The 17,669-nt window shown below is 43.3% G+C and overlaps 1 protein-coding gene across 1 annotated transcript in view; it reads right to left on the bottom strand.

The window, feature by feature from the left end:
* MICAL3 (microtubule associated monooxygenase, calponin and LIM domain containing 3) overlaps positions 1 to 17,669 on the bottom strand; it is a 180,837-nt gene that overhangs the window by 22,836 nt on the left and 140,332 nt on the right. Inside the window, exons 36-38 of the mRNA XM_030549239.1 lie at positions 11,356 to 11,463; positions 10,498 to 10,591; positions 4,709 to 4,759 (exon numbers count right to left, since the gene is read on the bottom strand). Of these exons, the coding sequence (XP_030405099.1) occupies positions 4,709 to 4,759; positions 10,498 to 10,591; positions 11,356 to 11,463 (253 nt within the window). The remainder of the gene's footprint in view (positions 1 to 4,708; positions 4,760 to 10,497; positions 10,592 to 11,355; positions 11,464 to 17,669) is intronic.

The raw sequence follows: 17,669 nt of genomic DNA, 5'->3' as shown, positions 1-17,669 counted from the left end.
ACACAGCAGTGCTGGTCAGAAGAGCCAGGTCAGAGGCTAACTCTCAGGGTCTTGTAAGTTGCTGTGGTGACAGCTGTCCTCACCAATTCAGGAAATAGGAAGTGAATGATACTTTTAATCTTCTTATGCCACCCACCAAAACTTCCTTTTAGCAGCCAGAGTAAGAACATAATAGCGGCGATACTGGGTCAGACCAAAGGTCCACCTAGCCCAGTATCCTGTCTTCTGACAGTGGCCAATGCCAGGTGCCCCAGAGGGAATGAACAGAACAGGTAATCATCAAGTGATCCATCCTCTGTCGCCCATTCCCAGCTTCTGGCAAATACTGAAGTCTGAGATAAAACCAAAACCACATTTAACTTAGACCAATAAAAAATCATTTGTCCTTTGAATTTAGGCCAGTAAAAATTCATGGGAGGTAGCCTCTTTCTTTCGTTCCTCTGAAATCCTTCCCCCCTCTTGGAGGCTTATGGTTGCCAACTACATGACACGGGACCATCCCAATTCCAACTGGTTTGAGCCATGCCCTGTAAAACTAACTTTGCAGGTCTTTAAAGGGACACTGTCAACTTGAATGGAATTAAAAAAAAAAAAATCAAGGTTCTGGTGCAGCATGCTTTAAACAGGATATATAGAATTAAACAAATATTAGTCAGGTTTTTTTCTATGCTTCCCTTCTGGCTGATTTTTACAAGAATCTTTACTTTAATTACGTGATCTCATATTTGTACACTGCCTCATTCAGTGCCCAGGATAGAACGGCTCTGAGGATGAATCAGGGTGTATTGTATAGGAGATTTTGTCTATAGAGCCCTGCCTCATTTGTTGCAGGAGTTGGAAGGTGTGTAGTTAATGAGGCAGAGGACTGCAAGAAGAGAAAGGATGGTCTCATGGTTAAGGAGGTGAATGCTGCTTGGAGAATTGGATTCTATACTTGCCTCTGCCACAGAGTTCCATCTGATGCTGGGAAAGTCAGATAAACCAAACCTTTCACAGATGGTCACTAATCTTAGCTTCCTCATTTTCTGGGTACCCAACCTGAGACTCTGTGGTCTGATTTGCAGAAGTGCTAAGCGCTCCCAGCTGCAGCTGATGTTAATGAGAGCCATGGTTTGAACATATGAAGTGCTATATGACGCAAAGTATTCTGAAAAAAAAAAAAATCAAATCCTAGGTGTCTCATACTGGTCACACAAAATTAGTGGAAACTTTTGACTTTAATTCTCTGTGCCTCAGCTTCCCATCTGTAAAATGGAGATAATAATACCTCCTCTCACAGCAGTGCAGTGAATGTGAATTCACTAGTGTTTGTGAAGACATTCAGATACTATAGTGATGAGTGGCGCAGAGCGGGGTTTGAATGATATGCAGTAAATAAGGCCAGGGGGCCACACACTGAACACTGAGGAAAAAATAAAATATTGAATAGCTGCTCTTTAAGGGAGCACCATCCATCGTGCACTGAATGAGGCAGGGATCCTGTGGGAAAAAGCATATGAGATCATGTAATTAAAGACTATCATAATGCATATGCACAGGAAATACATTAAGGTTGCCTGAGTAATCTTCTTTCTGGCATTTCTTAACTTTTAAGTGCTTGATTTTGCAACCTTAATAATGTTCTTTTAACATTGTTTTTGAGCTGTAATATAATATACACATAAGACTGACTGCCCGGCACAGAAATGTAGCCATCTCTAGCATGAAATGCAGCATCTGTTTAACAGTGTCAATGTATAACAACATTTTAGAATAGGAAGTGAGGAATGTGCCATCTAAATAAAAGTACAGGGGCAATCTAGGGCAGTACATATAATTACACAAATTGGAATTCAACCAGGACATCCAGGTTAGCATTGCTATTCTTGTGAAAGTTGCTGTGGAATCTGTAATGACTTACTGTAATGCAACAATCCTGGTATCAAAGAACACAAACACAAATTCATAATGGGCCTTAATTATTCAAGAGGGTTTAGAGATTGACAGCTCAATTTGAGAAATGATTTTTGTACTTTTGATTCTCTTAGTTGGTCAGCATTCTATGGATACGGCAGCTTCTGCAGTCTGGTCTGAGCCTCAGAGACTGGGTCAATGAACTGACACTGACTGCTACTAGAGTCATCATTAATCCAAATAAGAGTCCTAGCTATTCATAATGTGCTTAGCAGGGGAATAAAGCCCCAATCTGGGAACAGATAGTGTGTGGGCAGACTGCTGCATCCATATGGAGTTCCAACAACTTCCGTGGCACTCCATATGGGTTCAGCAGTTGGCCCAGGCATGTCAGTTTCAGGACTGAGGCCTAAATTCACCATTAAACTGGAACAATGAAGGAGATGAGAGATGAGCTTCTTTCATTAACTTCAGCACTGTGCATCCGTTTCTGGCCTATGTGCTCTGGCAGCCTCCAAAGCAAAATGTAAAACAAATCATAGAGGAAACAAACTAAACTACAAAGCCACATCATCTGGTAGGGTGCACTGACTTATTTTAAAGGGATACTGCCAGGGACTGTACTTTTGGCCCAATTCTAAAGTGTATTTTTAAAACACCTTTCCAACATCTAATATGAATAGAAATGTCTCAAGATTTTTTAAAAATAAGTCAATTACCTTTTTTTTTTAAAAAATGTAAACATTCCCCTGGAGTGCTGGAAAGCCAAACACAACAGAACTGTGCTGTGCATGAGCACCACATGAAGCAAAACTGACTATAAACAGAAAATGACAATCCTCAGTCTAGTGTGACTGTCCAAGCTGAGAGAAATTCAAAAAGTCAACGACCATAAATTGTGAAAAGTAAATTAGTTTTTTAGTTTTAATAATTTGAGATTATTTGCAGCACAAGGATTTTATTTTTTAAATGACAGTGTCCCTTTAAATGAATTAAGGCTTCTGCTTTTTTTCTTTTTAGCCATCATTAGTGATTTTGAGGGGACTACTGTCTCCAAGGAGGCATTGATTAGGATAAGAAGAAGGGGAAGGTATCATGGAGATAGCATTAGACAGGGATAAGGATCTATTAAGTGTAACTCAGCATCAACCCTTTTACAGCTCCTACTGTATTTGCACATAAGGATACGGAGCATAAATTATGGGCATGTCTGGAAAGAGCCTTCCTTCTGAACATTTTCTTTAAAAGTCCCAGTATAAGATAAACTCCAGAGAGACTGATACAGCAAATGAAACACAGGGCTCCAAGGAAGGCCTGCCACACGAAAATTACCACAGACAATTTGGAAAGCAAGCTGGGGCCAGTAAAAGAAAATGCCTGTATTCCATTACTTGAATGTAGGTGGGTATTTTTTGTCCAAAAAGCTAGTGCATCAGGGTGGACTGGAATTATTCCCAGCAGCTGGACAGACAGAGATTACTGTGTGGTGCACTGATGGCCAGGGTGGAAGTCTTGGGGAAAGGCAGGAGGAGGAAATGACAGTTAAAACAAAGTAAACTGCTCCTAGAGGGCCTGATCCAAAGCCCCTTGCAGTCAATGGAAAGAGTGCCATTAACTGCAATAGGCTTTGGATCAGGACCAGAATGTGTGTACATGGAAGTCACTCCTTTCCATTCCGAGGAGTTGATCCTGATGCTCTCCCTACCTACACTTTGGGCTTACACTCTCAGTGAGAAATGAGGGCCAGAGAAGAGAAGATGAGCCAGCACTTGTGTTGGTTCTACCTACAGAGTGCTGATTGCTTGGGCTAGATCGACGAAGTCTAGATTTCGTGACTAAACGAGGAAACTGCTACAATGAGGGCTAAAATAAAGAAAGGGATTTTAATGGTCAAGGCTGGCAAACTACAGACAAGTAGAATTTACAATCCTAAACTAATGCCATCTATTAAGGGAGGCAGGCAGTGGCACCCAGGCAAGAAAGGAAAATTGCCGTGTCGGAGGGATGATTCTAATCCCTACATCCAATAAAAATAGAGTAAATCACTCTAATACATGTTTTTAAGGGTCTTAAATAACATAAAAGAGAATTAATATAATTGGAAGCTTCCATATGGACAGTTGGATGATGCAGAGCGGGTCTCAGGGGAATAGAGATCTGGATTTGTTGTATTTCCTAACCTGCAATACAACAAAGTAAGTCAGAAGAAGTATCCCTTATCCACCAGTAAGTGTTTCTGACGTCTCTATTGGGAGCATTTTGCTCTCTTTAGGACATCAGAACACTCCACTTTCTTTGGAAGAAGAAAGGGGAACCTCAGGAGCAGACTTTTGAGAGCATTGGGTTGATTTATTCCCCCAGACGGGGTAGTTCCTAAAGTTTGCTGTTTCTTGTTTTTGATTCCCATTTCCCTCCCCCCCATTCACTTTATGCTGACTTCTTTATCCTAGTGGAACGTGGAGGGAGAGAATGTTTTTGGGAAACCAGACAACAAAATGGGCTTCATCACCAACAGGGAAGGTGGCTGAGATTTAGGGGTTAAAAAATTAAATTTAGAAATGGAATTCAGTAGTGTACAACCCTAAAGAAGAAGGATTTCGCTGTTGTGGGAAAAAACCCTCATAAATAGTTTGTGGACTACGACAGGCTCTCCTCTCTTTGAGCTGGAAAAGGGGTTCTGCTATAGCCAATCAATTATGTGCAAGGTTTATTTCTTCTTGTTGTTTGTGAGCCAGGGTTGGGAGAAAGAGGTGAAGGGAAGGTGGGGAGGGGTGTCAACAGGGTTAGTCTCAGTAAGAGGTTCTGCTATACATACCACCCAGGTGCAAGTCGATGAGGTCACTGTAATAAGACTCTCCCCAATAGTCTACAACAAGGAATCGGTGAAGAGAGAGTTATTGGATCAGATATCCACCCCTAGCCCCGCCAAATCAAAGCAATATACATGAGAGAGAAAGACACACACACACACACACACACATGAAAGAAAGAGATACACACACAAGGTGAGAGAAAGAGACAAAGAAACAACAAGAAATCATGCAGCTGTATTATACATATACTGGAGGAGATGGAGAGACAGAATAACAATTCCCAGCAGGCAGGCAGGCAGGCATTGGGCTTCCAGAGGGAGGGGGCATGAGGGCTGTACAGAGACACTTCACCTTGTTCAGTCTGTAGTAGTTCCTGACACCGACCTGCTTCCTGTTCTTTCTAAGAAAGGAAGAGCTATGCTTGTTGCTTCCAGGCTGAAATATGTGTCCTAAGGAAGCACCATAATTTCTAAGGGAAACTGCAGGAGAGGTGTAAGGATTGATTTCTTGGGGGTGAGGGTGAGACAAGACTGAGTGTACAGCACATGAGTGGAGGGCACTGGGTGCTGGCATAACTGAGGAATCCACGAGTGTGTGCACTGGGAAGACAAGTGTATATTTCTGCCAATATGAAACGTGTTCTGTGGAAGGAGAATGTTGGTGTGGGTGAGGGGTAGGTGCTGGGGAGGGAAAGAGCTTGTGTGGTTGTACAGGTGTGTGATAATGGACACAGTGTGTATTTACACACCTCCTAGAGAAGGGCTAGCCAGCCAGTCTGGTATTACACTGTGGTTCTTTGGGCAAGAGGCACATGGGGGCAGTTCTTTCTGTTTGGCTGAGTACACTATTTCCCAAAGCACATGGTTTAGCTCATGAAGACCAGAGACTCTTGGCAAACCTTGGTGATCTGAGAGCTGCAGGCATATTTTCCTTAACTTTTAAAATTGGCTGCCCAAGATCTCTCTAAAGCATGAGAAGAAACATCCAAGGTGACAGAGCCCTCATTACTCACTTAGTTTAATAATTAGCCAACAGAGTGGAAAATAAATACTAGAGACCAAAGCCAAAAATGTGTCCCACCAGACCAATGCCCTTTTTTAAAAAAACAAAATTTTGATGATAAATTAATCAGTCCCATATAGAACACCATTTTCCATGGGGCATTTGAGGGAAGTGGAGAATTAAACTTTCTTTGAGACTGAGAGAAAGAGGCAAAGATGCAAAAAAAGATTTCAGAAGACTGAATTCCTGAACACACCAAACTTTTCACTGGAGATGGAGACCACATTTCAGAATGTTCAAAGATGTCTTTTCTACGCCTTGAATTTAGTCTGTGCAGCCACCAATGGGAGAGATTGTTAAAGACAGACAGAGAGACTAATAAGGAAATGAAGTAGCCATGGGGAGGTGGGGGTGGGAGCAGTTATGGACTATGAACTAAGAATACAAAAAATAAATGTAGGAATAAATATTCAACTTTCAACATGGTAAGAAATTAACAGTGGGGTGCTCCAAGTTGTGTACTAGAACTGGTGAAGTTTATGTATTTATCAATGATTTTGAAAAGAAGGTGAACAGTGAGGTGGAAACATTTGCAGCTAAAATTATTTGGACTTTAGTCAAAACTAAAGTAGACCAAGGAACTTCAAAGGGACCTAACCAAGTTAGATGATTGGATAACAGTATGATACATGAAATTCAATGCTGACAGATATCAGATAATGCAAGCTGGAATAAATGATTTGAAAAAAATCATACACATTGCTGGGTTCTAAATTAATGTAACCTCTCAGGAAGAGAGCTGGACATTACTGTGAACAGTTCAATGAAGATATCTGCTCAGTGGCAGTTGTTAACATTGTTTGAGTTAAGATGTATATAGAATGGATGGAAAATAGAAGTGAAACTATTTTAATGCCATGATATAAACAAATCATAAATCCTCCGCTACACTGCTGTTTTTAGTTCTTGTCACCCCATGTCAGAAAAGATATTACAGATATAGAATGGGCCCAGAAGTGGGTGATGAGAACAATAAAAGGCAGGGAGAGACTCCCATTGGAGGAAAGATGTAAAATGTTTTCGTTTAGAGAAGAAATGAATATGAGGGGACTTGACAAAGATAATGTGCGGTGCAGAGACGATCAGGTGCTCTTGTCTATTCTGTTTCAGAATACAAGGAAAAAAGGAGTCAATTAAAAGAAATGTGAAAGGCAGCAAATTTAAAACTGAGAAAGGCAATGTTTTTACACAATACTTAATTAGCTGGTGGAGGTCATGGCCACAAACTATATAAATGCACCAAACCTAGCTGATTAACAATGGAAAATCTGAGGAATAAATGGAAACTGTCCATATGTCAAATATTGTCATCAAGAAGCGGTTAATCATTTTGTCCACTTTACTTGCATATTTCCTCCTACCATTTGTTTGGTAGACTCTGTTCCTTCCTTTGTCTGTGCAGCAACTTGCACCTTGTAAGAGCTACTTGAAATTATTATTATTAATAATAATATAAACCTTTACGTTTTATGTCAAAAGTCAACCAGCAATGAAAGTTAGGAAGAAATCTGCTCTACGGACAGGTAATTATACAGTTGTACATTACAGAGAGTCTAATACCTTTCCCTGAAGCATCTGGTGCCAGCTACTCTTCAAGAAAGGATGCTAGACCAGATGGACTATTGGTCTGATCCCGTACAGTAATTCCTATGTACCTCAGCCCTCTGTGTCAGCCAGATGTGTTAAACAAAAAAAAAAAAAAAAAAAAGATTTATTTCTCCCACCTTAAGCATGGCACTCGTTCCCCCACCTTAAGCATGGCACTCATTCCCTCTGTATAAACTTGGGAAATAGGGAGAGACCACCTTCAGGCAGGGGCAGCTCCAGGCACCAGTGCAGCAAGCGCACGCCTGAGGCGGCAAGCTGCGAGGGGCAGCCTGCCGGTCGCTGTGAGGGCAGCAGTCAGGCAGCCTTCAGCAGCATGCCTGCAGGAGGGCTGCTGGTCCCGCGGCTTTGGGAGTAATTCGGCGGCGTGTACGCCGAAGGCACGGGACCGGCAGATCACCCGCAGAAATGCTGCCGAATCCGCGTGACCAGTGGACTGCCTGCAGGTGCGCCGCCGAAGGCTGCCTGACTGCCCTGCTTGGGGTGGCAAAAAACAGAGCCACCCCTGTCTTCAGGTATCATACAAGCACTGTACACATTCATCTCCTTTTGACCTCCTTTGCTTATAGGAGTTCACTAAAAGGAAGTGCTAATATGGTTGACCAAGGACAAAAAGGAAGGATTGAAAGCCATAAAGTACAGTGGAGTTTGCAGCGATTTCACACATAGTGATCACTGTTGAGTTGGTATCTGAGGCAATGCAGTGGTCTGCTTCAGGGAAAAGGGTAGGAGACGTATGCAGATTTCCTGGATGATCCATGGATGGAGGAGACAAAAGTTGCTAACACTACTGAGGGAGGGCTAAAGTAAGGATTTTAAAAGGAGGGGAAACATGGTGGCTCCAGTGTGAAGATAAGTAAAATGCCCCCACTGGGCTGGCTGAGGAAGTGGGGGACACAGGTTAAATTCTAGCCTGTGTTTCAGCCAGCGGAAGTTGGATTTAGGCTTTTTTGGAATAAAGCATTCCCTGTTTATCCTCTGCAAGGCTTGGAAGAGTTCAGGCTGCAGAGTCCCTTATGACGGGCTGAAGCTTCTGTAAACATAACTTGTACAACCTTTTGGTGGAAATGTGGTGCTGTCACGGGCTCAGAGCATCTCCCAGAGATTTGCTGGAGCAGGAGATTCTCGCAGTCGCAACAAGACAGATGCATGTTCTCATATTCCTGTTTTTTAAAAAATGATCACAAACACACCAGCCCATGCAGGGCTAGCTTTAGGTTCTGTCAGGCTCAATGACAAGTAAAATATGCAAGGCTGCAATTCAGCTCTCCCTCTGCCCCCCAAACTGGATACCCACAGCCCCCACACCGTCACTGCCTGCCTGGCTAGACATTCCCTAGATTGCGGAGAAGCACACGCTTCCATTTGTAAGGTTCCTCAGCCTCTGGTGATGCTCCTTACATGGATGTCCTCAGTAGGTGAATGAGGAAGAAGGGTTTCAAAGGTGACAGAGGAACAAGCTAAAAAACTAACCAAAGACAGGAGAGAGGGAGTGGAATTAATTGTGCAGTACTAGAGGGCCTGGGGTCTGCAAGTGGTACCATGTCTGAATGCATAGAGAGAGAGGTGCCACTGCAGATGTATTATTGCATCAGATTATTCTGTGAACTGACATATCCTAGAAATCAATCAGAACAAAAAAAACACTGAGGTGACCAAGCCTGTGCTCCAATGCTGATCGCGTGATTGCAGCACAACCTCTTTGTTTGGATAAGGCACTGTTAATCGCCCAGCCTCTATATGCACTTTCCTCTGCAGCGAGTGGGTGAGTGTCACTTGTCAAGATTATCTGGGTATCTCTCACTTCATTTCCCAGCTATCGCAGGGGGCTCGATTACTGGTGCATCTTGGTCCCTCATATTCTCTTCCTATGGCACATAGTCATTTAGTACCCTGTAGATCTCAATTCCTTTGATTTAATTTCAGTTGTTGGGTTCAGTGTGTGGGTGCTGGGTGATGTTGGTGACCTGTGATATCCAGGTCAGACTAAATAACCTAGTGGTCCCTTCTGGCCTTAAATTCTAGGATTCTGACTTTCAGAAAGCCAAGCTGAGGGTTAAATACAACCAAGTGAGATGGGTGAGTAGTAACCAATGAAAACCACACCAGACCTCCCTCCCAAGGAACCTTTATCACCCAGTCCAGTGCAATCCTTACAGAGACAGTAGCTGCTCTTCCATCCAAGCAACACACTGTTCCGTCTTTCGAACAGCTGTCCCATTATTACCATTCATAATCTCTGACCTCTGCAGTATGGTGCACACATGTGGGCCTGCCAGCCGCACATGCCCTGCATTTGCCTGTGGGGGCGTTGGCTCCTGGCCCAATAATTGTATCATTTGGGATTTTTTTTTTTCTGGATTATGATAGCATATGGGGAAGTTGTAGGGGTAGAAAACTGCTACTTGGAACCAGTGTTTTTCTGCTCAGATATTTTTCCAGCCTCACTCAGCACTCATTGTATTTAGTCACAAAAGGGATGTAGCACATTCCATTAACAGCATGACATTCTGAAACCTTTTGGTACATGCATTTTTGCTCCATACAGCTCGAGTGAGAGGTTATTGGTGTCTGGGCTGCGCAGTGAGGAGAAGGTACTTGCTGGGACAGTTCTGTGATGGTCTCTTGTGTGGACACTAACTTTGATGATCCAATACAATGCAGGAAAAACAGATGTCATTTCACAGTGATTTTCTTATCCTGCAAACTGGGCTCTCCTTGCTGGGTAACCTAAGTGAATTCCAGCTGGGTAACCCCTGTGCAATTTCTCTATGATGTAATTAATATTCCACTTTTGTTCCACCACCAAATAATAATAGAAACACCTAGCTTTTATACAATAGCTTTCAATGAATAGTGGGTAGGCATTTCCTGAGCCCAGAGCAAAGACAACTGCTCTGGGGACTTCTCTCATGAGAGAAGCCCCAGAGTTAGAAGAACTTCAGGGATAACAGGGCCTCAAAATTCTGCTGGGAAAAGGGGAATTAATTCATGATCTGAGCCCAGCTTAAACTATTCCACTTTCAGTTCAGAGAGGACCCCCTCACCCTAAACTACAAATTGTTACGAACTACTGTATGGGCATTTAGTCAGCAAACATTAAAAAAAAAAAAATTTAAGGTACCTGCTTCTCCTCTAAGGGCCTTCTCCACTGCAACCCCCCTTTCCTCCAGCTGCCTCTGCTTCTCTTCTACCTGCTCCAGCTGCCGTTGGATGATCTGTTCAGGAAGGGAAGGGAGGAACACTATTATCAGGAACTGTTCCAGTACTCCAAATTATCCAGCCCAGAATGATGGCTCCCCAGTCTCCCAGCAATTCCAAAAAGCTGCTCCCCATGCAATGCTTCCGAAGTAGGTGTCTAATCAGGAGAGAGATGTATGCTTTGCCCTAGTTTTGCAAGCAATCCCATGATGTTCCATTTTCTGTCTAAGACTCCCAACCCCCAAGACAAGAGGTGGTGCTGTTTGGTTAGGTGGGCCCTTTTCTCAGTGAGAGAGCACAACTGGCCAACAAGTTTCATATAACTCCCACCACCACCTAGAAAGGACACCCACCACCCATTCCAAAGGTGCCTCTGACAATAAAACGTCCATCTGGTACACATATTGCAGCAAAATCCCACTGTAACATCTGTGGCTTATACAATCATCAGTGGCATAGCTGCATCGCATGTTATTCCGGGAGATCTGTTATTCCATTCGATTAACAATGGCTATTGCTCAATGATAGTAGCTCTGACTATGCAGGTGTTTCCTTGCTCTGCACTATCATGAAAGCTTTGAGCAACTCCTGGCACATTTGTGATGAGGCACCCAACATGATGGAACAGCAGCAATCTTGTTGAAATACAAGAAAGTAATCAATAAAATCTGGCTAAACAGCCTTCTCTTGCACATCCTGCTGAGTGTCAGGATAACATGGTTTTCCTGGATGGCAGAGTGTATTTCCTGTCAGGGCAAAAAGATACTACCAGAGGTACTACCTGCGCTCTGTGTAACCTCTTTAGTTCCTCCTGCTTGGCTTGTCGCCGGGCAGCTTTTTGCACTCGCCTGGTCAGTTTGGCGTTCAGCTCCTCCTCAGTGTAGGCTCTCTGCAGAAAGGAAAACAAGAGCAGATTTCACATACCACGAAGAAGAGCACGGGGGAAAGAAGACACTCCTCTTTCCATTAACCTCACAAGTGATGTGATCCTTCATTCCCACAACTTTGTCAAGCTGTTCCATCTGCACAGGTGTTCACAGAGCAGCAAGTGACAGCGTCAGGATCAATACAGCATGAAGGAGTGTATAGCTCAACTGCAAAGCTGTGATTTTATACAGCATCCCAGTCCTGGCTTTAGCTGGTATATAGAATCTTAGACCCAGTCTAAGCACAAAAATTGCACCCATTTAACTAATTGGTACAACCCTTTTGTTTGGACACTCTGAAATCAATTTAAAAGTGTCTACGTACGGAGGCTGCACTGACTTAATTTAGAAAAAGGCTAAGGGCTTGTCTACAAGGGAAAGTTGTACTGATATAATTATACTGTTTTAGAGTTACACCTTCGCTTATATCAGTATCTCCCACACATGGTCATTCTTATTCCAGTGTAAGAGTGCCTTTTTCAGTTTATCTAATGTTGCTTTGGAAGGGTTTTAAGCTAAATGGAAAAAAGCCACTCTTTATTTGGAATATAGGTCCACATAGAGGAGTTATACTGATATATCAGTTTTATAGCTGGTAAAACTTCTCTGTGTAGACAAGTCCTTAGTTAAATCACTGTAATTTCTGTGTGCATAGACAAAACCTACACGTAAAGGAGGAGGGAAGGGACTGTCATAACCACCACCATCACAGCGAGCCAGTGAAAAAAGAAACTACAAGAAATCATGTCAAGGAAAGGCTATAACTACAGGGGAAAGAAGGTTCTTTTTCAGAAAACTTAACTCAGTCGAGTTAGCTTAACCTGACAGGAAAGCCCTCTTAATACCAGGATAGACACAGTTTAATATCTTTTCAGTCATTATGTTAGACCTGTATCACCTGCATTGTAGCCTAGGTGGGCACAAACTTATGTGACTTTAAAGATGTTAACAGGGCCTCACAATTATGTCAAGCTAACCTGACAGAGCTCACTTGATTGAAAAAAGCACCTTTCCTCCTCATATACACAGATTCAAAGTTTAAGGGACAACCGGAAAGAGGCAACTGCCTCTTCATAATCAAACCCAGTTGTGGACAGAGATGCCGCTCAGTTTAACGGACAAAATGTTGGGAAAGGGAGACCTGAATTTCTTTTTTCTAAATCTAGTTAACATCACTATTCTTTTGCAAGTCCCAACTGAGCAGCTCATCGTTGTAAGATTGGTCTTGGCAACCAGTATCTGGGATAGTTTAGTGTGATCTTCAGTGGAGTTTTAAAGCCAAAGGGCAGCAGCTCTATCCCAAGCTTTTGACATGGGATTACATGGAGGCACCATCATATCTGCCAAGGGAAAGGAGTTAATGCGTTGCTTCTTCATTCTTCTGCACATAATGCTACCCCCGTTAGAAAGCAAAATACCTGAGGGGTGCGGGTTTCAGATCCCACCAGACACTCCTGTGACACAGGCGAGGTTTGGGGGCAGGGATGGAGTGTAGGAAACAGAGATACTCCCATTCTGCAAAAACTAATGCAACAACCTGGGATAGTTTCATTCTGATTTCATGGTTTCTCCTAGTGTGTTTCAAAAGACTTTGGAAACTAACACAGGATCATTTATTCTTTTTCAAATGGGGAGGGTTGTTTTTTTAAACACACACGTACAGTACACTTAACAAATCAGCCTGCTTTGAAGCTAAGGGTTCTTAATGCATCTGCAACACCAAACTGTCCTATAGATTGATTAAAAGTCCCCCTTTTGGACTTCTGAGGTGCACTGATCATTGCATGCAGCCTAACAAGTCAGAAAGGTTTGGGGTTTGTCTATTTTCTGTAGATGATCTCGAGGAAGGTTCCGTTGCCAACGTTTGCTAACATCTCACTCATGCAGAGTCAGGGGTTGTGGTGTTAGTGCAGATGTGGTGGGAGGACTGGGAGCAAGGTATGGATATGATGGGTTAATAAATGGGCATGCATGCAACAATGGCCAGCAATGGAGACACTACCTTTGACGAGTATGATCTCTTGAATGCCAGGGCGTGTGGTACATAAATCGACTTTAAAATGGGAATGGTAACGGGAAAAAAATAAAAACACACAAAATGGAGCAAAATCAGTTCAACATTGAAAACAAATGCACAGTAACACAAACAAAGCTGTTTTTAAATGCAACATAAAATTGTACAAATGGTGAACCTGGCACAGCCTGATTACGCACAATGGAAAATCTCTACTCAGAAATCCATTTACCAGCACTCTCCTGAAGGCAATTCCAGCTGAGGAGCCTCTTTGGAAAACCAGTCATCCAGGAGATCCCCTTTTCTGTTCTGGCAATAAGTATATGTAGATATGTGGATAAACAAAATTTTGGAAAAATTTTCAAGCTTTGGAAAAATGGTTTGGGTTGGTTCTGTTTTGATCTGAACCAACTCAGCCAATCATATATGGCATCTTAAAAAAAATCCACATGCATATGATTGAGTTCTTTTAGAAAGAAAGATTTGGCTTGTGAGAACCCTAGATTCACCCAGTCCACTCGATGTTTCTTGCCAGGAACACAAAACTTTCAACAGATCTATCCAAAAATAAGACTGATAGATATGTAGCTGGGAACCCCAATTAGAGATGAGGATCCACTGAGGTAGTTATACATCTGTACAGCACCTAAGACAGCAGACCATTATATATATTAATGAATCTCTTGGTGAAGAAGCCCTTTCAGATATCTCACTATACTGCTCTCTATACAGTGTTATCTTGTCCATCGGTTTTGCCTTTGTCACAAAGCCTAAACCCTGCATCCTGGTGGGACTCACTCTGGTGTCTGCTTGTTCAACGTTCAGAGTGGCAGCAAGATCATGTGCTGACTCACTCGCATTCCCTCTCATCTACTTTCTGCTCCACCACCTTTTTTCTCACAAGTTCTGGTGCTTTTATGGCTTTGACCTGGCCTTTGCTTACTAATTAAAAATAAGTTCTGAGTTCCACCACCATGGCCTCGCTCATTGCTTTGTAACCTGCAGGAACATTACCTGGGGCTCTGAGTGTGTTGCGTCTCACAAGCTAATGGAGGCTCTTACTTTCTACCTGAATGGGACTCCTCCAAGAGTGCTGAAATGGAGATACTCTTCACTAAGCCAGTACTGACTCAGAGTGCTGCATGGTGTTGGAAACGTTCTGCTGCAGCAGTGGCTCAGTAAGGAGCTGTGCTACAAGTCAGTAATAGCTGAACACTCTGCTCTGGCCCCTCCGTCTTGTAATTTCAACTCAATTAAAAAAAAAAGTTACTACCTTACCGATTCAAGAGTGGCATGCTAAGGCTATGTCCACGCAGCAGCTGGGAGACAGACATGTTAGCTGTGCTCGAGGTAGACAAGCACACACTACCACTGCTCAAACTCGCACACTAAAAATAGCAGTGTGGTTGCAGCAGCACAGGCGACAGTTCAGGCTAGACGGGACAGCCTAGGGGCTTAGGTGGGACTGTTCCTGAGCCACTGGCCTGAGCCACCACAACCACACTTCTATTTTTAGTGTGCTAACTCAAGCAGAGCTAGTGTGCGTCTGTCTACCCGTGCTGCGAAGCATGAGGCCAGCTGCTGCGCAGATGTACCCTTAGCTCCATTACCCCCTTAAGGAGAAATGATTGTACTGCCCAGTGTTCCTAGGTGAAGTGAATTTCCATTGTGCGATGAGGTACAGAGCGCACTGTAACACGCCCTGGGCAAAGCACCAGCATCCAGCATTTTTGCAGAATATTCATTTAATTAAAACAATCATGAATGGAAAGCTGAGAAACAATTTGAACATGTATGCAAATTTTAATATTCAGCGAACTATCTGCAGCAGGAGACATGTATCTCTGATCACCACACTACATTCTGTACATTCTCTCTCTCTCACACATGTGCACACACACCTATTAGCGTACACCCCACAGGGAACTACACGAACATTCTTTACAGGAAACGTTTGTTGAAAGGCAACACACCAAGCCACACAAAGTTAATTCACTGCTGATTGCTAATGCTAGGATGGGCAGGCTAAATGGGCCAAGCCCTCTGGGAAGCAAGTTCAACAAAACAACCACAAAAGCAACATCAGCTGGATTTTAACTTTGAAAGGGTTCAGATAAAAGTTATGTGGCATGAAGGAAGCCTCTTTTTCCCCATAATGGAGGAAATAAGCAGTTGACATGGGCTGTAATTAAAAGGCACAAACTCAATAGTCAGTGCTGCCCTTTTGCCAGCCACATCCTGGATGCAATTCCTTCTGCAGCGAGACTTGCCAGGGTGTGGTGTAAATGTTTTACACCCCTAGACACAGTTGTTATGAATCAAATGGCTGACGTGTCTGTGGTCTGTTCCCTCTGGATGAGTGCACACGCTCCCAATTACTGTTCCTGGAAAGCAAAGGCGGGCACTGAGCAAAGAAGAGATCCTTAAGTGTGACGCAGCCACAGCAAATGGAGAAAATGAGACAAGAAAACCATACCCTGGAAATCTTGCTGCTTATGTAAAATAGCTGAGAAATTTAAAAGGAAGAACAATATTTTGCTGGGTATCAGGAAGAATTCCAGGCCATCTATAACATCCCCAGGCTGTGGAATACTTAGTGGCCAGCATCTCTTTTGCAAAAGCCAATCTATATCAAAGTTGCTCAGCATGGAGGTGCCAGAGAAAAGGAGTGAGTATTTAGAGCACCTCCAACTTTGAGAACATACATGGTGCTTATTGAAGTCCTACTGCCAAAAGTTCACAAGCTGGACAGGAATGACAGCATCACAGCTCTTATCTGAACCCCCACATACTGCATCTCTTTCTGCTTCCCCAGGTACCTCCTCCTTCTGCATCTCAGATGCAATGCGGAACTTGTCATGAAACACCTCGAGGGCAAGCAAAGAAGGAAGAGAAGAAAGGGGTCCAATATAAAGAACAGTTCCCAGAGTAAAACCCTCCTCTCAGAGAAGGTGACTACATATATATATGAACCGGGGAGGGAAGCTTAAAGAAGTTTAACTAAGTGAGGACGAGTTCCATTCACTTTAGTACAGCAATCCCTCTGCTTGCCATGTTTATGAGAATTTTTGTTAGTTGCTCAAACTACATTTTATCTTATCATAGTTAAAAATACAAGTGGAAATTATCTTCTGCTGTATTTCCACTTGCACTGCTCCACAACCTCCCCAATCAGCTGAGACCTTCAAAAGCTGAACCAGACATCTGCCCTAACCTGGCATTTGCCATTGATTTCTCCAGGCTTGGTGAAAGGTGGGGGAGATGCTCACCATTAGAGTGGAGAGTAATACTGCCCTCTGAGGCTCCTTTTGTTCATGAGATGGAGGTGGACAATCCCATCCCAGATGCTAGGTACAAATTCCAACGGCTAGCTTCTCCAGTCACCATGGCAACAATTACATTTTTAGCACAGTAGCGGGATCACAGTTAGCACAGGTATGTCTCCTCAAACTGGAAATTACACCTCCAGCATGAAGTGCTGACATACCCTGGGAGCCAGGCACAAGGGGAGAAAGTGGGGACCAGAGAGAACTCACTTCTCTCTTTCCAGTGCATGCTTGAGCTGAGGGTCATGGTACTGTGGGTGAGAAGGCCGTACCCAATCATCACACCTCAAACCTGCAGAGCACATCCAGGAACCCCTCCGATAGCTGCAGGTTTCTCTCCACTTCAGCATCCACTGTAATTTTTTTAAATCTTTCACTTGTTCTGTTTTTACTTTATTTTTTCCCCTGATCAAATGAAACTATGAAAACATGGCCACCTACTTCATTATGTGATGAATACACTAGATAGACAGAAATAAAAAGCAGGGGCCCCTCAGTTCCTGCCAGGTCTCTTGCCCATAGGTATACCCTGATCCCAGCAAAATGACAGGTTTCTTTTTTCCAGTGTTTGTGGGGGCCAGCAGAAGCTCCTTCCACTTTCTCTTTACTTTTCTACTTCCCTTAGAGTCCCATTTCACTGTGTAGTTGCATTTGGCTGGGGAGGGGTCAATGTGGCTCGCTCCAGAACTCTACAGCACTAGCCAGAGGAGGCTGCTCATGAGTAAGCAGACACTTCTTTCTCTCAAGAAGCTGAGTGGACACCCAGCCCTTACCTGCATGATGAGCAACAGCCCTACGCTCAAATCCCCATGTATCCAACATGCCTTCT

Source organism: Gopherus evgoodei, chromosome 1 (genome assembly GCF_007399415.2).
Source record: "Gopherus evgoodei ecotype Sinaloan lineage chromosome 1, rGopEvg1_v1.p, whole genome shotgun sequence".
Classification (NCBI taxonomy): domain Eukaryota; kingdom Metazoa; phylum Chordata; order Testudines; family Testudinidae; genus Gopherus; species Gopherus evgoodei.
Note: the sequence above shows the minus strand (reverse complement) of the source record. Positions and strands in the feature narration are given on the sequence as shown.